The sequence below is a fragment of the Garra rufa genome, chromosome 17, assembly GCF_049309525.1.
Source record: "Garra rufa chromosome 17, GarRuf1.0, whole genome shotgun sequence".
NCBI lineage: Eukaryota > Metazoa > Chordata > Actinopteri > Cypriniformes > Cyprinidae > Garra > Garra rufa.
This window is the reverse complement of record NC_133377.1, coordinates 35,091,073-35,113,086: the sequence shown is the minus strand read 5'-3', so window position 1 is coordinate 35,113,086 and position 22,014 is coordinate 35,091,073. Positions and strand designations below refer to the sequence as shown.

The 22,014-nt window shown below is 34.4% G+C and overlaps 2 protein-coding genes across 3 annotated transcripts in view; one reads left to right on the top strand and one right to left on the bottom strand.

The window, feature by feature from the left end:
• The window catches only part of bop1 (BOP1 ribosomal biogenesis factor), a 94,797-nt gene extending 85,432 nt beyond the window's left edge, over positions 1-9,365 (bottom strand). The window contains exons 1-2 of the mRNA XM_073822054.1: positions 9,275-9,365; positions 8,494-8,748 (exon numbers count right to left, since the gene is read on the bottom strand). Coding sequence (XP_073678155.1) covers positions 8,494-8,748; positions 9,275-9,352 — 333 coding nt within the window. The 5' untranslated portion in view covers positions 9,353-9,365. The remainder of the gene's footprint in view (positions 1-8,493; positions 8,749-9,274) is intronic.
• A 390-nt stretch (positions 9,366-9,755) lies between these two features.
• Positions 9,756-22,014, top strand: part of hsf1 (heat shock transcription factor 1) — a 27,900-nt gene continuing 15,641 nt past the window's right edge. For both annotated transcript variants that reach the window (XM_073821720.1, XM_073821719.1), the window contains exons 1-4: positions 9,756-10,153; positions 10,670-10,778; positions 12,267-12,403; positions 19,905-20,029. In XM_073821720.1, the coding sequence (XP_073677821.1) occupies positions 10,028-10,153; positions 10,670-10,778; positions 12,267-12,403; positions 19,905-20,029 (497 nt within the window). In that variant the 5' untranslated portion in view covers positions 9,756-10,027. The remainder of the gene's footprint in view (positions 10,154-10,669; positions 10,779-12,266; positions 12,404-19,904; positions 20,030-22,014) is intronic.

The following is a 22,014-nucleotide window of genomic DNA, read 5'->3' as shown; positions in this document are numbered from 1 at the left end:
TCTTGATCATTGAATCAGCATATTAAAATTCAGCTTTGCATCACAGAAATACATTTTATTTTAAACTGTATTTAGAAAGAAAACTATTTAAATTGAAATAAAAACCTGTCAGTTGTGTATTACAATGCACTACCATTCAAAAGTTTGGGGCCAGTAAGAATTTTTTTAAAGAAATTATTACTTTTATTCAGCAATGATGCACTGAATTGATTAAAAGTGACAAAAGATTTCTAGAAATGTTCAAATAAAAGTTTTTTTTTTTTACTTTCTATTCATTAAAAAAAAAGACACAAATACAGCACAAATATTTTAAGCAGCAAACCAGCATATTGGAATGATTTCTGTAGGATCGTGTGACTCTGAAGAGTACTTACTGGAGTAATGATGCTAAAAATTCAGCTAATAAATTACATTTTAAAATATTCAAAAAGAAAACTGTTCTTTTAAATTGTAATAATTTTTCACAATATCAGTTTTTCACTGTTTTAAAAAATTAAAACTGAAAATTACAAAACACTGTAGCATTCGTTGATTTAAATAAACAGTGTGATTTTATTCAATTAAAAAAAAAAAACCATACACAACCAGTCAAAAGTTTTTTTAGTTTAGTTTTTTTTAAAGAATTCTCTTCTGCTCACCAAACCTGCATTTTTTTTTAATTCAAAATACAGCAAAAGCAGTAATATAGTGAAATATTTTTACCATTTAAAATAACAGCTTTCTATTTGAATATATTTTGAAATGTAATTTATTCCTGTGATCAAAGCTTAATTTTCAGCATCATTACTTCAGTCTTCAGTGTTACATGATCCTTCAGAAATCATTCTAACATGATGATTTGCTGTTGAAAAAACATTACTATTATTATTATCAATATTTAAAACAGTTGAGGTTTTTTTAGAATTTGTTGATTAATAGAAAGATCAAAAGATCAATATTTATCTAAAATAAAAAAAAACTGTTATAACATTATACCCTATACCATTCAAAAGCTTTGAGTCACTATAATGCTTTTTTATAAGAAATTATAGAAATAATTTTATTTAGCAAGGATGCTTTCAATTGATCAAAAGTGATGAAGACATTTAAAATGCTACAAAAGATTTCTTTTTCAGATAAACGCTGTTCTTCTGGACTTTCTATTCATTAAAGAAACCTGAACATTTTTTAAACATAATAATAAATGTTTTTTTGAGCAGCAAATCACAATATTACAATGATTTCTGAAGGATCATGTGACACCGAAGACTGTAATGATGCAAAAAAAATCAGCTTCGAAATCACAGGAATAAATTTAATTTTAAAATGTATTCAAACAAAAAGCAGTTATTTTAAATAGCAAAAATATTTCACAATTGTACCGTTTTTGCTGTACTTTGAAACAAATAAACGCAGGCTTGGTGAGCAGAAGAGACTTCTTTTAAAATCATTAAAAATCTTACTGTTCATAAACTTTTGACTGGTAGTGTATATTCCGAATCTTACAAAACCCCTCAGAACAATTACAAGACAAATGCTGAAAATAATCAAATTAGAACATCATCTAGCTAAATATGACCCAGGCCTAATTTGCCAATGCGGTGGGATACAATTTCACAGCTAACCAGACGGTCAAGGATCCGAACACATTCGTTTCTACCGCAAGAGTCCGGTAATAAAAGAAGGATGTGGGGGCAGAGAAATCGGCATTTGATAAATGATTTGACCAGATGACGTTTGAGTGGCCAGAACAGAAAAGCTCACAGTGTGGCTTCGGATTAAAAAACAAGCTCTTCAGGACGTCTGGCCAGTCGACCGCAAAGCCGACGTGGGCCGAAGATGTTGCAAACCAAATGCGCGATGTTAAGCGTTCGAGTCTCGAAAGTTGCGAATGACAAACAACACTTGAATCAGACAGAGAAATGAATGCACTGACAGGCTTTTGGAGCAGGTTTCTTGAAATCACACACACACACACTCAGCGTACGTTTGCACAATAACGTGTTTTTAATGTCTGTTGGCGGAGCGTCCCGAGTTCCGCTCCGAAAGCCTCAAGTCGCTCATTATTTCGCTTGCCTCCTCTGAACTGCGGTTGAGTTATTGAGTGAGTTGCGGATGGAACAATCCGACGCCACTCATCAACATTCACGCTGATACTTAATTAAGACTGTGGCCTCTCAATTAAACGCCTCAGGATCCGAATCACCCCCATCTGGCCCTCGCAAGACCCCATAGGAGTAAGTCACGTGTGTGAGAGATGGAAGCGGACCAGCCGTGTCTGCAGCGTGCGTCGTGCGTAGGCGTACGTTATAGCGAGAGAAAAAGTTTCAGGGTAAGACGAGCCCCTCCGGTCTCTTCCGCCCCCATCCCGATGTCATCTCCCACCCCCTCACGCGGCGCGAGCACGGCCGCCGCTGGATCAGACACACGGCTGCAGGGGCGGCGGGAACTCTCCCGAGAATCATAACGTCTCCGGCAGCCGCATTAACGTCTGCCTGGTGTGCATCAGTCAGAGCCGAGATCAGTCCCTCAGAAGAAGCACAGGAAAAAAACACACCAGGGGGGCGGATTAAAAAAGTAAGACTGGAACAATACATCCCACGGACTTCGCTGCAACGCCAGACAGAAATTTCAAAGCTGTGAATTTGATAGTGTCCCGCGGTAAGTCAGGCACATCCGCTGGAGTGCAACACTTTGGCCCTGAACTCCACATTGTAGGTGCTGTTGATCCTGACAAATGAGAGCAGAAAGATCTGGAGGAACTCCACGAAAACAATTCGGCTCACATGCGAAGGGCCTAATACTACTGGTAGGCCAAAACAGGCCAGTTTTTAATCAGCAGTGGCTGCTAACCATGACCACTTTGACATTTTGGTTGCTGGACAATTTTTGGCATATTAGCTGCGGCAAAGAACATGAACTGTTGGCTCATGGTTCAAGTGTTATTATCCTGTCTAAACTTGACTATCCTGTGAAAATAAAGGTAAAAAAGCCATATTATAATAAAAAAAATGTATATTCAGGAGATTTCCATGGATTTATGGTTTGTTAGGATAGGACAATATTTGGCAGAGACTACAACCCCTGGCAAAAAGTATGGAATCACCACACTTAGAAGTTGTTCACCCATTTTGTTTAAATTCATAGACAAACAAATCACAGATATGACACAAAACTATTTTTGTTTATTAATTCAACATTGTGGATGTGTGAAACATACCTCAAACAAATGAGATTAAGCTCTTTTAATTAATGGAAAATTATTTTCCATATCAAGTGCAGGAAAAAATTATGGAATCATTCAATGTTGAGGAACAAAATATGGAATCAGCTTGTAATTTGTATTTCTGAAATAAATATATATATAGGTCGTCATAAATGCCAGAGGAGGAGCAACAAAGTACTATTTGCGTTTTTGGTTAATAATTCCATTTTTTTTTTCCTCAACATTGAATGATTCCATACTTTTTTCCTGTACTTGATATGGAAAATAATTTTCCATTAATTAAAAGAGCTTAAACTCATTTGTTTGAGGTATGTTTCACACATCCACAATGTTGGATTAATAAACAAAAATAGTTTTGTGTCATATCTGTGATTTGTTTATTTTCTATGAATTAAACAAAATGGGTGAACAACATCTAAGTGTGGTGATTCCATACTTTTTGCCAGGGGTTGTATTTGAAAATTTAGAATCTGGGGGTTCAAAAAAAAAAAAAAAAAATCTAAATATTGAGAAAATTGCCTAATAAAGTTCTTAGCAATGCATATTACTAATCAAAAATTAAGTTTTGATATATTTACAGTAGGAAATTGACTAAATAATAAATAATTTTGTAATATAATGTGTTTTTGGCTATTGGTACAAATATACCCATGCTACTTAAGACTGTTTTTTTGGTTCAGGGTTACATTTTTTATTATTAATTATTGAAAAAATATTAATATAAAAAAATAAATATGAATACTTCATTACATTAATACATATTCATTTTTAAAATAATATTTTAATCAGTATGGACGCATTAAATTCATTCAAAGTGAAAGTAAAGGCATTTATAATGTTACAAAGGATTTCTATTCCAAATTTATTTGTTTTTAAAACTTTCAATCTATTTAAAAAAGTACCGTTTTCCACAAATACACTACCAGTCAAAAGTTTTTGGTCAGTTTTTGGACTCTTCTGCTCACCAAGCTTGCATTTATTTGATCCAAAATACAGCAAAAGCAGTTATATTGTGAAATATTTTTACTATTTAAAATAACTGCTTTCTATTTGAATATATTTTAAAATGTAATTTATTCCTGTGTTCAAAGCTGACTTTTCAGCATCATTACTCCAGTCTTTAGTGTCACATGATCTTTCAGAAATCATTTTAATATTCATATTTAATATTTTTTTAATTATGATCAATATTTAAAACAGTTGAGTAAATTTTTTAGGACTCTTTGACGAATAGAAAAATCAAAAGAATAGCATTTATCTCAAATAAAAAGCTTTTGTCTTGTAGTCAGTATAATTTTTTTATTTAGGAAAGGAAATTGAAAAAAAAAGTCATTAAAATTGATCAATAAAGACATTTATAATGTTACAAACGATTTATATTACAGATAAGTGCTGTTCTTCTGAACTTCCTATTCATCAAAGAAACCTGAAAAAATGTACTACTTAGCTGTTTTCAACATAATAATGTTTCTTGTAACAGCAAATCAGCATATTAGAATGATTTCTGAAGGACCATGTTACACTGAAGACTGGAGTAATGATGCTAAAAAAATCAGCCTTGAAATCACAGGAATATTTATTAACATTTGTTCATTTAACCAAAACATAAATTAAAGACAAATAAATGTTGTTGACAAGACTGTTGTTAGATCTCTAACTGACATTTTATAACTTTATAAATTCTGAGATTTGTAACTTTACAACTATAAAATAATTATTAACAAAAATTCAAAAAACACCTTCTGTTCTAGAACACACGCCAGTCAAAGAACAGAAGACAAGCAATATGTTGACATTTGAGACCACATAACCAGTCTTAAGTAGCAGGGGTTTATCTGTAGCAGTAGCCAACAACACATTGTATTGGTTAAAATGATCGATTTTTCTTTTATGCCAAAAATCATTTGGATATTAAGTAAAGATCATGTTCAATTAAGGTATTTTGTACATTTCCTACAGTAAATATATTAAAACTTATTTTTTGATTGGTAAAATGCATTTCTAAGAGCTTTATTTGGACAACTTTAAAGGCGATTTTCTCAGTATTTAGATTTTTTTTTTTGCAACCTCAGATTTCAGATTTTCAAATAGTTGTATCTCTGCCAAATATTGTCTTATCAAACCATACATCAATAGAAAGCTTATTTATTCAGCTTTCAGATGGTGTATAAATCTTATTATTATTATTTTTTTTTTTAAATGACTCTTATGACTGGTTTTGTGGTCCAGGGATACATTTAAAGGCATACTTTTCCCTAAACGTGTTATTTATAAAATGTAATAACATGACAGTCATGCGTCTCAGTTCTCTAAGGGAGCGAGGCGTTATTCTACCGAGGTGATGTCTTCACAGACGCACATACTTGATTGACAGCTGTTGAGTTATGAGTTCACCAGCAGACTGATGCACATTCTCACAGCTATAGATAAATATTGACTTTCCTCTGTGCCGGCCACCTGCTATTTATCATCATCGCATGTTTCTCTGTACATGAGTCCAAATGGACTCACACAGAATGACAGTTTGACAAGCGACTTCCTTCTTTCAGATGTCTATTAATACAGAAGCAGGTTTGTGTGGCAGGTAAACCGAGTGGGATGAGGGGAGACGCATCCAGTGGCACACACACTATCAGTGATGTGCCATTAGGGGGTGCTAGGGAGTGAAGTCCAGAAACAGCATCTTTCCTCATTCATGAGACTGAAAATATTGCAGTCAAAAAGTATTGTCCCTGCATTAGATAATAAAACAATGCAATGGGATCTTTTCTCAAAGATGACTTAACCTTTTTTTTGACATTACAAAATTACCTGGACCACAAAACCCATCTTAAGTAGCACAGGTATATTTGTAGCAATAGCCAAAAATATATTGCATGGGTAAAAATTATAATTTTTTTTAATGCCAAAACTCATTAGGCTATTAAGTAAAGATCATGTTCCATGAAGATATTTTGTAAATTTCCTACTGCAAATATATCAAAACTTAATTTTTGATTGGTAATATGCATAGCTAAGAACTTCATTTGGAAAACTTTAAAGGTGATTTTCTCAATATTTAGATTTTTTTGGCATCCTTAGATTTCAGATTCCAAACCATACATCATTGGAACGCTTATTTAGCTTTTCTTTTTCTTAAAAATCACAATAAAAAAAAAATAATAATAATAATAATAATATTGACCTTGGTGACTGGTTTTGTGGTCAAGGGTCAGCTTTATTTCCACAGCTCTACGTCTACTGTTTTATACCATTTTAAACCAACAAACGGTTTTATTTAATATTTTTAACACATTTTTAGAAATGTCTTTTCTGCACTTCAGGACTAAATGGTACTGAAACTCTCTTTTTCTCTCTTTACTATTTCTAAGGGGGTCAAAATAGCTTTAAAGTAAGATAAAACAAGTTTTCAAATAACCTAAAACAGCTAAAAAGAAAAAAAAAAACACATTTCTTCTTTTAAAATTGCTAATCCTATTAAAATAACGGACAAAAAATAATAAATATTTATATTTAATCCACAGGTGTAAATAAATAATTTACATGAAATAGTAAAAATATTTAATCTAAAGTCAGAAACAATACATTTTGTTTATCATATGCACAAATCAACCTTTTGAATAACATTAAACAGCTAAAAATCAACATACATTTCTTGTATTTTTCAGACCTTGAAAAGTAATTGAAATTATAATGAATTTTAATTTTTTTGTAGTTACATCAAGCTACTGAAACTTTTACCTCTCTCTATATGTAAATGTATATTTATCAAAATGGTTTAAATGATTTAAATCAAGGCAAAAACACCTTTTCAAATAACCTAAAATAGATATTTTAGATATAATATAAAAAAACGAAAGAAAAAAAACCCACATTCATTTTTTATTTGTTAATCCTATAAAAATAAAAGATAAAAATTTTTATATACAAGTAATATATAAACAAACAAATAAATAAACATTATATGAAATAAACACATTTAACTCTACAATATATTTCCTCAAACACTATAGTTCAAGTTTATCATATGCACAAATCAACTTTTTGAATAATCTAAAATAGCTCAAAATCAAAACATAAGTCTTTTCTTTTCTTTGGTTTAATGCTTATGTCTTATTTTGAGGGACTTTTAAAAGTGTAATTTGCAGACCTTGAGAAGTCACTGAAATTTTTATAATGAATAATAATTTTTTGTAGTTACATCAAGCTCAATCTCAATCTTTAAAATCAATTTTATTTTGCAGAAACTGCTCTTTATTTGCAAATAATTAACACTGGAAACATCATGTAAATTGTTTGGCCATAAAAAGTGTGAACCCTGAAATGCATTCAGTCTGGAATAATGGAAATAAACTATTTTAATTAGAATTATTTTATGCAGTTAGTGAATATTGTCTTGGACATTCAAAACGGCTGAGAATCCCAGTTCTAGAGAATGACAGAAAAACATTTCTCATGCCATTGCCTCCATACAATTAATTGCTTTAGATATTCATATAAAAGCATCTGCTAAATGAATAAATGCAAATACTACTGTTTTTCTTTAAAGTAAGCGCAAGCTGCTTTGATATCGTATTACATAACGCGATGACACGCAGACATTTGTCTGGCTAAAGTGTCCAAATTCTCTTTGGAATCACAGTATATTTCAAAACGCTGTCTGGAAATGTGACACTCCATATGACAGAAACTCCGCTAAATGCAATACAGTTGGCAATAACAAATACAGTACTAATGGAAATCACATCTGTACAGACCAATGAGCTGCACAGTATATAACAGAAAACCAGAAGCTCTCAAACTTTCAGGCAAATCACCATGCCTGATCAAACAGAACACATAACTACCACCTATTCATGATAATATTTTAGGTGCAAAAAGACTATCAGTCTTTTAACTGGCATTTTTCAGGTCAAACATCTAGATTACCAATAGGATATTGTGCATGTCAATGAAGAAGATAATTTTAAAGATGAAAAGGCATACTATCTTGCATTGTTTGCACCTAAAACTTTGTGTGAGAAGTTTTCCTGATGGCATAAAGGTGCATCAGGAATAAAAACAAGTCATGTGTGTATCATCTATAAGTCTGATATTATGTATCATTTATGCACCATTTTACTGTATGGACCAATCATGAATCCATCAAAACATAAGTCTCCTGCACACTATCAGTCCTGATCAATACATTCAGAATGGATTTCACCACTTAAAAGAATTTGAATTCCACAGTATGAATCTCCATAAAAAAAAATAAAAAAAAATGTTAACATGCTGGTTCATAGTACCTGAGGTTTGATGACTCCTTTAGTGGACGGCTGATCGTCTCCATCACCGTCGGCTGCTTTTTCTTCCTCTACGTCAGAGCTCTTTTCTTCAGAAGCATCCTCTTCATCTTCTTCATCGTCCTCATCATCACTGTCACTCCCTGATTCTTCAAGCCCAGAGAAGACGCTCTCGTCGCTGTCTGACAGATCATCCTGATCTTCTTCACCATCATCTAGATGACCCTCTTTAGTGCCATCCTTATCAAAGATGGGCAGCTGAGAAAGAAAAACCATCACAAATGCATTAAAGCAAACACAACACACTCATTACTGCATAATATTTACAGACACTTAAACCAAATTTTGCTTTCATAATGCATTTCATACAAGAGCACAACTCATATTTGTCTACAACCTCATTTTAAACATTATTTAATGATAAGGTTTTTAATTACATAAAAACATATACCTGGCCACGTGTTTCTAACCTTTTGATCTCTAAGTATATAATATAATAGCATAAATATACAGTAGACGAACAGCCGGCGTGTGGAAAAGCGGGATGCGTGTTTTACGAACTCAAGTGTCTATTAACAGTGTATTAATAGACTGACAGTCTATTAACACGTATTAAATAAATAAAATACCTGCAAATACATCAATTTGTATTATTAATCTCAATTCCATCAAGTCAGAGAACCTCAAGCCAACCCGCGCTATATAAACACGCGTGTTCTTATATACCGCGTTGTGTATAAACTGCTTCAAAACAACATTATATCAATATAGTATCAAATCATACCTGTTCGTCTTCCTTCTCCTCTAAATTTCTTTTCTTATTCTTTAATTTACTCATGGTGCCGCTGTGTGTTGGACGCATGCTGAAACTGCGACCATGTGGGTTTGAATCTATGACGTCAAAGGTCAACCCGCGACGCGTTCGGTTTGTTTTACTTATTTTTTACGTAACCCGTTTTCAAAAATCACTAGTTTGAACTTACTTACAATCTGTCGTTTTTTAAAAATATAATAATTTTTATTTGAGAGCGTTTTATTAAAATTGCGTCGAAGGGAAAAGGTTAAAGTTCAACGTCATACGCGTGAACATTTAAACTTTTTGTTTATACAAATTAATATTTTTAAAGACGTTTAAACAAATTGGATTACGGTTTATGTGCTTTTATTTACACGTATAGTGTTTAACACTCTTTAAAAAATTGTGTAATGTTTTTAAACACGCGTCGCTGTGCCGTCATCAGATCGCGACTCTTCTCAGCGCTGGTTGTTTCTACGCAGTTTCTACGTGATGTTGATTTAATGGAAATTTCCACTACTTCTAAACGATCGAAGACACTTATTCAAATTAATTTAATCTTATATATCGCTCTCTAAACGGGATCCGGACACTCCGAGGAGGAAAGAGAATCAGATTGGTGTATTCGAACAGCGGAATCTGTGTCGTACATCCACACTTTGAGTGTGTAGCTTTGCTATTCATCAGTGACTCGTTACAGAGTTGTAATTATCGTCAGAAACAAGTACTAAACTATCTGTGATGGAGTATCACAGTGTGGGCCCTGGAGGTGTGATGGTCTCGGGTAATAATGTACCTGCGTTTCTGACCAAACTCTGGACGTTGGTGGAGGATCCGGACACGGACCCGTTAATCTGCTGGAGTCCGGTGAGTTAGGATTCTGATTGTGGGCTTCAGATGGTTTGTGGAAGGTTTACAGATCTGGATTGTAACGTTAGATTCATTTGAGATGAGCTAGTTGAGGCCCAAACAAGCACTTCCTAAAATAACCTCTGATGTGGAGGCTAAGGTACCTGAATTTATTGTTTTTACCTTGTGGCCATGTTGATACTTTGGTTTAAAGGGCCTGAGATACATAACAAATTTGCCGTTTCATTTTAGATTCAGTCGTCATGACCAAATTTAAGACTTAAACCAGAGACACAAAATAAACTTAGGAAAAAACGTGTAAAGTATTGAATTAATACTATTTGTCACTTGTCTAAATCTAGAGTATTAAAAGTGGATCTGCCTGGTGCTTGTGTTTTTTAAGCTTACCACCAGGAAAGGCTAACGATTTGTTTCAGTTTCAGAACTGTTTTGACATCTTGTAGATGTGTTGATGATATGTTTGTTCACTAAACTTACTGTTTTAACCATTTCTGATGTTTTTTTTTTTTTCAGAGTGGCAACAGCTTTCACGTTTTCGACCAGGGCAGGTTTTCCAAAGAGGTTCTGCCGAAATATTTTAAGCACAATAACATGGCCAGTTTTGTTCGCCAGCTCAATATGTGTAAGTATATGTGAAGAATTCCAACAACTATGTAATAAATCTAATTAACCAAATCTGTTTCAAGATGTATAGAGGGTTTGCAATTACGTCACAATTTGGCCAGTTACTTAAATGCGCAGCTTATATTGGCAATACCTCAGATGTAAACAACAGCATAGATTATACAGTTAATGTACTACTGAATATGTTGTTCTGCTAATTTATGCTGTCAAACCCACAGAAAGGAATATTTGGAAGCTGCTAAATCATATAGAGAAGGACTTAGTAAGCAGGAAAGGGTGCAATATTTTGACAAACTCAATTTTGTGTTTGTCCTGGTTCAGTTTGGCAAACTACAAGCGCCTTTTGTTCTTCTTCTTGATTTGTTATAACTTTTGTCAGTTTGTAGTACTCACAAATGTTTTTCCTGGTCCAACCGATTAGTACAGCCCAAAACTTTACAATAATTGACCATTTTCAGCAGCAATAATCAGCAAAATATGCAAGTTTTGTTTAGTTTAGTGGCATTGTTTACATTTAGGGCCACCAATATGGCCGATTGATGGTTTGTTTGCTGAGGACTTCACTTTTTTTATTGTACAGCTTTTTGGTACACTCTTTAAAGTGCTTTGTAAATAAGTCTTGATATTAATTTGGTTATGATGTATTATGCACAATTAGTTTAGAATAAATGTTTAGGTTAATATAAATATTTTTTATCTTTGGGTAAAGGTAATTGAAAGATTTTGATTTGTCTTTTGTTGTAAAATGCAAAAAAAAAAAAATGTCAATGAGAATAAATTATGTTGAACTGTAATTGTCCACATTTAAGTTAAATATATTTTAATAATACATTTTATTTAAAAAGCACATTCCAGTGTGCTCAGATGCTTATTTTAGCTGCTGTATTCTTTCTTTATAAAAACTTCTGAAAGATATAAACTCCATTTGAGATCCAAACTTGCATTTGCGAGAAGAAAGTCAGAATTGTGAGTTATATATTAAAAAAAAATCTAAATTGTCAGGAAAAAGAGAATTCAGAGATATATACTTGCAAATTGTGAGAGAAACGGCAAGTTATGAAATAAAATCTCGCATTTGTGAAAAGAAAGTATGAATTGTATCATGCAATTTGAAGTTTTTGCTTGTAATTTGCGGGCTTATATCTCTCAATTTTGTCTTTTCCCTCACAATTCTGACTTTTATCTTTTATCTGACTTTTATGAGTTTGTATCTCACAGTTCTGATTTTATAACACGTTATTGTGAGTTTGTGAGAAACAGAAAAATGTCAAATTACGAGACACAAACTCGCATTTGCGGGAAAATAATAAGAGCTGTATTTTGCAATTTGCAAGTTTATATCTATCAATTTAGTTTTTTTTCTCAAAATTTTGTAATATGCTATTGCGAGTTTATATCTTCCTATCTTGAGGAAAAAAGTCTGAATTGTAAGGAGTTTGAAGCCAAAAGCTGTTAACATGTGATTATATGTATGTATTTCTCATAGATGGTTTTCGGAAAGTTGTCCACATTGAGCAGGGTGGGCTGGTAAAACCAGAGAAAGACGACACAGAATTCCAGCATCCATATTTCATCCGTGGACAGGAGCAGCTGCTGGAGAATATCAAGAGGAAAGTCACAACGGTAGGTAGAAACTCATCTTCCTGATGGCCTGTCTTTCCCGAAACAACTCAGAATATATGAGCAGAGTGTTTATGAGATAGGAGTGACCTTGAGATTTGAATGAACTCCAGGTTTTTATAATTAGGTGGTATGTCAGAGAGGGGCTTTTTTTTTGATCCAAAGCAGCTTTACGGTCAGGCTGAAGTTCATTTAGGACACAGTCATGATGTCAGACCACTAATGCCGTCTGAATTGATCTGGGTTTTGGGGGATTCCCTGCTGCGCATGTTTGGCTTTGAAACCTGCAGTGTTTCACTTGCAAATGAACATTTGCCAGAATTATATTCTCCCACAGGGAAAAACATAATTAAGTGTGATTATAATTGAACTTTTCTCGTTTCTTACTGGACTCCAGCAAAGGCTTTTCAGGCTTATGTGTAGTTTGTAATGTAGGTGTGAAACTAGCAGTGAAGGCTTTCGTTTACAGTTTTTTTTCCCCTTCTTTTAAACACTTGATGACTGATATATTTGCTTTTTCTGGCTTTAATAAGTATGTACTTGGACAGGGGTGCCTAAACTCAGTCTTGGAGGGCCGGTGTCCTGCAGAGTTTAGCTCCAGCCCCAATTAGACACACCTGAACCAGCTAGTCAAGCTCTTAATAGGCATACTAGAAACTTCCTGGGAGGTGTGTTAAGGCAAGTTGAGCTAAACTCTGCAGGACACCGGCCCCTCCAGTATCGAGTTTGGTTTTGTTCTTGGACAAATGTTTTAAAACTAGGGTCCAGATATATTTGACTAAATAGTACTAAGTTTAATATTCTACATTTGCAGATTTACAAAAGTTGTGTCTCATTCTGCTGTCTGAAGAATGATCAGAAATCATTGGATTAATTATAAATTTATTTATTTATTGGTAACACTTTACAACAAGGTGTCATTTGTTAACATTAGTTAATGTATTAACTAACATGAACGAACAATGAACAATACATTTATTACACTATTCATCTTTGTTAATTTTAGTAAACAGTCATTCATTGTTCGTGTTAGTTCACAGTGCTTTAACTAATGTTAACAAACACAACTTGTGATTTTAATAATGCATTAGTAAATGCTGAAATTAACATTAAAGGTCCCATATTGTCAAAATCGAAATTTCCTGGCTTTTTCATGATAACTGAGGTCTAGGGGCTATGTAACTACCATATGAGTTTCAAAACAGTCAATTCACAGTAAACTGCACACAGCCTGTTTAAAGTAGCTGTTCCTTTTCACGAGCCGCTGTGACTTCCGTAAAAATGTGACGTCCGATCTACTCAGTCACCGCCTTCAGTCACAACCCCGAGCACCAATCACGTCCCACCCTCCTTTTGTCAAACCCAGACAATATCGTGTCCATAACATTGCTAAGCAACAACAACACGAAAACAAGTCGAGAAAACCCTGTTCAGTCGATAGATGTCAAAACTACATCATTGCACAGGCTTCAGAACAACGTGAATATAAGAGACTAGTGGCACGTCAACTTCAGCCTCTTTCACACAGCGATTCCGGTAAATACACGGATAATGTGTCCCATGATTTGTTCCGGAGTTGTTTAATTTGGTTCATTCACAGTTGCTTTCCGGAATCTGTGAGTGCTTTACACACAACCCATAAAGACATGTGATGTTTGGACGTGAGATGTAATGCGACGCATACGTTTCACCAAACTGAAACTAACCTGAACAAACTGTGCTTCAGCGCTGATAGTGCGGAGCTGGCTCTGTCTGATCGGCGCTTCAATTCCACTTTGCACGTATTTTTTCGTCGTGAAGAGTCGCATGATAACGTGCATCATCACTACAACACTGCCTTTATGGTTCTGGCTTTTGTTCACACAGCGCTCGTTCCCGTAATTTTCCAGAATCAGCGCGCATTGTTAAAGGGGCTTTACTAAAGCAACAGTTATGTAGCTTACTGCATTCGGTGTTTGAAAAAGAAAAAACATTAATGATTATTCTGAAATATCCTGTTGAGTATCATCAGGCTAGGCTCTCTCTATGGTTCTGGACTCGGCTAAAGCATACATGACCGTAGTTAACTGTGATTGGCCTGGCTGTGCGTCACTCAGAAAACAACAGGCCAATCAGAAGAGAGGCTCATGAGTATTAAATAGATGGGCCAAAATTGACCTGTTTTTGACAGAGCTCCTAAAAAAGGAGCTGTAAAAATATATTGAGATGGATTTTGGCACTTATACCGCAAATATATATTCTTAAGGACATCAACAACTAAAATAAACCTCCAGAAATGTGTACAATATGGGACCTTTAACTAAAATTCAAGGATTACTCTTCATCCACAATTTTTCCGAAATCTTTGCTCATTCATAAAGAAATTACAATACTAACATGTATGAATTTTGACTTTTATTTTGACGGAAACCCGCAATAAGACCTCTGCCTCAGTACTACTTGAGCAGCAGGTTCATGAATGATTCTCATCACATTGTTTTAGCGCAGATTTTCCTTGTGCCTTGGGCTTTGAACCCTGGCTAGGGAGCTCGTGCAAACATTCGGTGCATCCCTAATATTTATTTAACACTGAAAATTTGTAACATTCTAGTAGACATTATAGCCTACCAACAAAGCACAATTTAACTTAAAATTAATAAGTTAGTAAAATAATATTCTTTAGTAGGGATGCACCAAAATGAAAATTCTTGGCCGAAGCCGAACAAAATTACACACTGGGCCAAAGGCCGATTACCGAACACTGTTTTTCATGTTTTTCCCCAATGTATTTTGCCCATTTTTTTTCACCATTACATAAATTAAACAGCCAATATTTGCTTTTTACAGATTTGTCTTGCTTTTCAAAGAAAAAAAATCAATTACAAAACAACAGTTTAAAAATATGTATTTACCACTGAACATTTTAACATTCTAGTAGACTTAATAGCCTACCAACAAAGCACAATTTAACTTAAAATTAATAAGTTAGTAAAATCATATTCTTTGGCAATTTTCAAGACCTCCTTTCTGTTTTTTAATGTACAAATAAATGCAGCTTTGCATGGAGAATGTTATAATATGTGTATTAGTAGAGCTGTTGTAATGATTATGTTAGTTTTTTATTTTATTTTACAGATCAACAGTAAAATTACAATACTAACATTTATGAACGTTGATTTTTATTTTGGTGGAAACCCGCAAAGAGACCTCAGCTACTTTTGCTGACAGCAGCAGATTTATGAATGATTCACATCACACAGATTTTCCTCGTTCTTTGGACTTTGAACCCTGTCTAAGGAGCTCGTGCAGTGCTTTCAGAATAAATACAGTTTGTGCATGTATAAGACAATATGACGTTCTGTATTTTATTTACTAATAGTTTAAGGCCATTTCACGATTTCAGTCATCATACAGTAACCAGCAACAACCACCTCTTTCTCTTCTGATATTAGACTAAATCCACAGATATATTTAGTGTTTTCTGTGCTAATTAAGTAAATGGAAAGCAAACCATTTTAGAAAAACTCCACTCCATTTGCGGTTTATATATTTCCATTCATAAATGTGCAGAGCTCTCAGTGCACTGACTCTGGTGATGGGTAACCAGATCAAGTAAACCTTTTCAGGGCTCGACATTAAGGCTTGTCCGCTTGTCCGGGACAAGTGGATTTTTTTGTAGGACAAGTGGAAGAGAAAATTGGTTGTCCGACTGGACAAGTTAAATTTCAAACAAAATAAAATGCCATGTTAATTAACGTTATATGCCGTTAACGACAGAGCAGAACGTGCAGCGCAAACACCGATCGGAATATTGAACAGAGAGCGCAGCGCGCCGACACACACACACACACACACACACACACGGAACGGAAAAGACCTGCTCGTGAAGTTACTGTACGTTCACACCGCCGCCGACTTGAGGTGCAAAGAAGCTCTGGCCGCCCCGTCAAGAACTCTTGTCAAAAAGTACGAGGAAGCTTGTTGACGCTTTGGCCGCTCTGACGTAGCAGCATTCTATGTTCGATCATGGGAGAGTGCGCGCACGGCTCTCTCTCTCTCTCTCTCTCTCTCTCTCTCTCTCTCTCTCTCTCTCTCGAAATTGCGATAAATTAATCTGTGCGACCTCAAATTATATTTGGAAGCATTTGTGCGAGTGAGAAAAATGAGTGTGGTGCGACTCGGTTTCAAAACTGTCGCTAGCTATTGAATAAATATGCACGCTGTACGTTTCAAAGTCAAAACGCTGCACAGATGTCTTCATATGAATGTATCTGACGGGAACAGACTGTCCTCAGAAACATGTCCTTTGCATTGTCATTTCATGTCTGATAAAACGGCGTTAGTGCTGGTTTGTGTACAGCTGTTACTATGGATACCGTAGTATTTCAGCGCTCCTAAAGCGGCCCCTCGTGACAAACATTAATTTTTATTTCTAATACATTTTTTCAGCTGTTTATGGTCAAATTATTGGAATTATCGATCCATGTGTAAGTGTGAAATAATTTAATTTGCCTTTTAAAAAATCTAAACAATTATGTAATACTAATGTTATATATCTTATATAAATATAAGAAATTATATACTTGATTTATCCCTTTTAATGGTATAAAGGTTGAAATGCCATTGTATTAGATATTTTGTTTTTTGTGTCTGTATCTGAATTATAAATCATGTAATTTTATGGCTTAATATTCTACCGTACATTGTCCAACCCCACTCATACTGTTCATTTAACTTGTGCAGCTCTTAAAAAAAGGGTCATAAATTGCCTTAAATTGATATTTTAAAATTCTGCAGCTACACTAAATGGTGAAATAAAATTCTTTCCTTGATATTTGTTTATATTTGTGTATTGAAAACATTTTTGATTGACATTTAGACTCCTATCTGATTTTCTATTTTTAAAAAATGTCTTTTTTTTAATTTGGGCTAGTTAAATTAATTTTTGGGCTATCAAATTCTGATGAGTACCTGCCCGAAGGGCTACCAGAGATTTTGACATTTTGCGAGCCCTGAGCCGTCAATCATTCCCTGTCACTGAAACTGCGCTCCGCTTAACTTAGAACCGGACGTTTTTTTCTCTCTCTCTCTCTCAACCAAACCCTGTTCCGGCGTTGCACAAACTGCAATTAGGGGTGTGTGAAATGACGATTTTATTTTTATTGTGGACAATTAAAAGGTTTCCACAATCTGCTTTTGAAGAAATATAGTATATTTCGTGCTACAGCGCATATTCTGTCAGATACAATTCTGCCGCCTCCGTGTCAATATACTATACAACGCGCAGTGGCGGCTGGTGCAAAAAATTTTTAGGGGGGCGCACACAAAATGAATCACATTGTTAATACAGGCTTTATTATCAGTAAAGTAATCATTAAACATTTGTAATCATCCCAAAAAATATTAGCGATTTATATTAATGTGATTCAGAGATAAAGGCCATAATACTAATGTTATCCACACGAGGGAGCCACAGGATAAATCTCAAAGACAGCGAAAATAAATTGATTTGTAATAAAACATTGCATATAAATTAATTTTCATAAAGTTATATATAGTCCAATATAATAAGTAATTATAATGCTATTGACAATATATTTGTATGTCCAATTAAAGAAGGAACACTATATTATATATATATCTATTTTAATATTGTGCTTATAATAATACTAACATAAACACTCACAATTTACTTGAAAAAAGACATCTACATAAACCCTTGCTTGTACCCCGACGATTGAGTTAAACTGCATTGTTACAGTTAACGTTACTTTCTGTGTAGTTGCCCACAAAGCTTTGGTGACAGGACTTTGAAATACCAAACAAACAATAAAAGGCATGACTTACATCGCATCTAGCAAGCAAACTCTATCCAAGCTCCATGATTCGTATGTTTATTTTATTTATTTTTTCTTCATTTGAATGGCTTGTGAAAGATAAAATCAAATTTACTTTCATCTCGGAAAATATATTGCACATATTTGACAGTCGAGAACGGTCCAATCACATGAGGACAAAATATATAAAAACAAGATTGATTGGCTAAGATCTAAAGTGGGAGGGTCTGGACAATCTGAAACAAGCCAATCAGAGCTCAGCCTCAAGTCACATGCGTTTCAAATATTTACAGACCTAATAGACACCCATTTGGCCGGCGTCCCGCATACACAAACAAACGAAAAACAGTTTAGATTTTTTTTATTTTTAACAGGTGCTAACATAACTAACAGTCGAATAGTATATCAAAATAATGCAATTTCGTAATTATTTTGCAATATGTATTAAACTTATTTTTAACATATTAATAGTCTTCTTCCTTGGCTAACTTGAGGGGGGGCGGCGCCACTGACAACGCGGCTCAGATAGCACATGTACGTCTGCAAGATATCTGATAAAGATCTCTTGATCTGGAAAGCATCTGCTGTGTACAAACATCTGGCAGGCGTCTGTCAGATGTCAGTTAAACAGAATCGGCCATGAAGAATCAAGATCGGTGCATAACTAAAAATAAATTGGGTGCTCCTACATTTTTTGGGATGCTCCTAACTTTTTAAAGTTGGGAGCACCAGTGCTACCAAGTAAAAAAGTTAATTTCGAGCCCTGCCTTACACCAACAGCACCATATGAGTTCAAACGGAAATGGAAATTTGTAACCAAATGGAAAGATGAATTCGACTGGGTTATTTATGAAGACGGAGAAATGTTCTGTGGCGTCTGTCGGATAGATAGTTTTATTTTTTTTCACCAAGAGTCACTACTACCTCTGGTGATACACTGTGCACATCAGCGTGCAAAGTATTACTTTGTATTATACTATGAGTCTGGAGATCCTTCTACTGTTCCTTTCTACTTCTACTTCTACGTTCCTTTCTACTGTTTCAACTGAATTGTATTAATATTGATAGTGTTTGGATGCTTTCAATGAATTCTGCATTAGCAAAAAAAAAAAAAAAATGATATTATAAATCTTTACCCGGACAAGTGACTTTTGTGCATGGACAAGTGAAACATAAATTTACTTGCCCGAAGGACAAGTGCCTCAAAAAGTTAATGTCAAGCCCTGCTTTTTCTTATGTGTGATGGTTTCCATGTGCTCTGCTGGGTTTCCTCGGGCCACTTTGAATCCCAGTGTCCCTCTTTTTCACGTTGGCTCAGTGACAGATTGCGATAATCAGCAGGTTTGAGAGGAAGCCAGCTGGAGACGTGTGGATTAGAGGCCGAGGTTCTGGGGCACTTAATCTGGCGTCACTCTGATGCTCCATCGACGCCACTTTCCAACCCCTCCGATTTATAGTCTTTCCTCTCCCTCTCCCTCTCTGTCCAAATGTCCAGCTCGGGCCGGAAATCAAACCGTTAGCACATGCTTTCCACTACTTGAGGGTTCAGAAACGGGTCATGACAGACTCAACTCACCCCTCCAATCTCTCACACACACACACACACACACACACACACACACACACACACACACACACACTTACTCCTCAGTTCATATCTTTGACATTTTCATTGTGTCCATCTGCAGGTGACAAATATTAAACACGAGGACTTCAAGTTGAACTCTGAAGATGTGTCTAAAATGATCACAGATGTCCAGCTCATGAAGGGCAAGCAGGAGTCAATGGACTCCAAAATCTGCACCCTCAAACAGTAAGTCACATTGCATTTAGGTTTGACCAAACGTTTTGACTCTGCGTCTACTTCCTCTTCCGGTTAGTCAAACTGGATTTCATGTAGTTCCTAAATCTGACTAATTTAGTTGGTTTGTTGTCAGCCAAGCATTTAGTGCTTGTTAAAGGATTTAAAAGAATTGTCTGTGTTAAAATGATATGAAAAATACTAAAATTACCCATTTATATTTATTTAATATTTAAATATTTATTCATTTTTAAAAGAGCATTTCTACGTTGTATTTATGTATGTTTGCCCAATAGGCTTCTGAATTTATTTATTTACTTATTACAAACTGAGGTACACACTCAGGTCAGTGTTGTTTTAGTATTGAGATATACTTTATCTTTTTAATTTGTTTTTTTATTTTTATCATTTTAATTTGAGTTAAAGTTTCTATTGATTAACTTAAATTTTTATTAACATTTTAATTTTAGTTTAAAGTTAAATTAAAGCAAATTTATCTATCTATCATATATAAATTTTTTATTAACTTTAATAACTTTTTAATTTTTTATCGTTTAATTTTAGTTTTAAGTTAAATTAAAGTATAATTAAAGTGAATTTCTATTTATTTTTTGTCTATCTATCTGTCTATATCTCTATCAAATCTATTAACTTTTTCATTTGTTTATTTTTATCATTTTGAGTTAAAGTTTAATAACTTTTTAATAATTAAATTAAAGTATAATTAATTATGCAAATTATTATTTATTATCTATCTATGTATCTATCAATCAAATATTTATTAACTTTTTAATTAGTTTTTTATTTTCATTTAAATTTTAGTTAAATTAAAGTTTAATTAATCTATCATCTGTTAGGTTTTCAATCATTTTAGTAAGTTTATTTTTTATTTAGTTAGTCTATCTAATCTTTGTAGTCACCTTTATTTATTTGTATGTATATTTGTACATACTGAGGTACAAATTCAGATACTTGCATTAGTGAGATGCTATGATAGTTTTTAATAATATTCTGAATTAGTTTTTTAAATTCCCAGTTTTTATTTTTAGCTCTATTTTTAGTCATCATTTTAGTTTAATTACAGTGACTGTTTAGTATCTAAACTGGCATTCATGTGGTTCCTAACACTACTGGGAGAAGTTTGACAGATGTAACAGTTGGCTTGTTGACAGTCTAGCGGATAGTCTTTATCCAGTGTTCCGCTGGGTTGAAGTGTAATTCTTAGGACTGTGAAGGTGGGTTAATCTCTGCCGAGTTTGTGACCGCTTATTAATGCTTCACCTTTTTAAACCCTGTTAGTCAAGGCTCTAAAACGGACGGCCGTCTTCACGTCAGTGTGACGAAGTTCGACAGCTGCTCTCAGCTGGTCCGAAGGCGTTTTGACACTTTCCGTTCTCACAGCTGGACAGGTTTCTGGGGTTTGTCAAAATATTATGAATGTCTGCTTAGAATGTGACCCTGGTAATAACTTATAAGGGGCCAAGCACCGAAGGTGTTTTTCTAAAAATTTTTGTTTGTAAAACCTACTTTTTCGAACTCGTCCTTGACAGTTTGTCTGATTTTCACCAAAATTGGCTCAGGAGGTATGGTCAGGAGATATGAAAAATGGCTTTTTGCTTATAACTTCTCAATGCTTTAGCAAAAAATCTCGAAACTGGTCTTGTTAGATTCGGAGGGGCATGCCATATTTTTAAGTTTAGTTTATATTTAGATTTTTTTTAAAGTCTGTTTTGCGTAAAATAGATTTTTAAAAAGAGATATCAAAGGAAATTGCCTCGAATTTGTGTCTTCCTGAGTCTGAATGGAGATTTGGGAGAGGTCTGATCACCCTGCTTACTGGAATCCACACCTGTCCCTATAAACCCCCTTCCCATCTGTTGAGGGGTGAGTGGGGGAAGGTCACATGGTCGGAGGAGGGGACTCTTAAAGAGCTTCTTCCTGCACTCTACTGTTTTACAGACGAGCGACGCTGGGTTATAATGCAGCTGAGTTCTCTC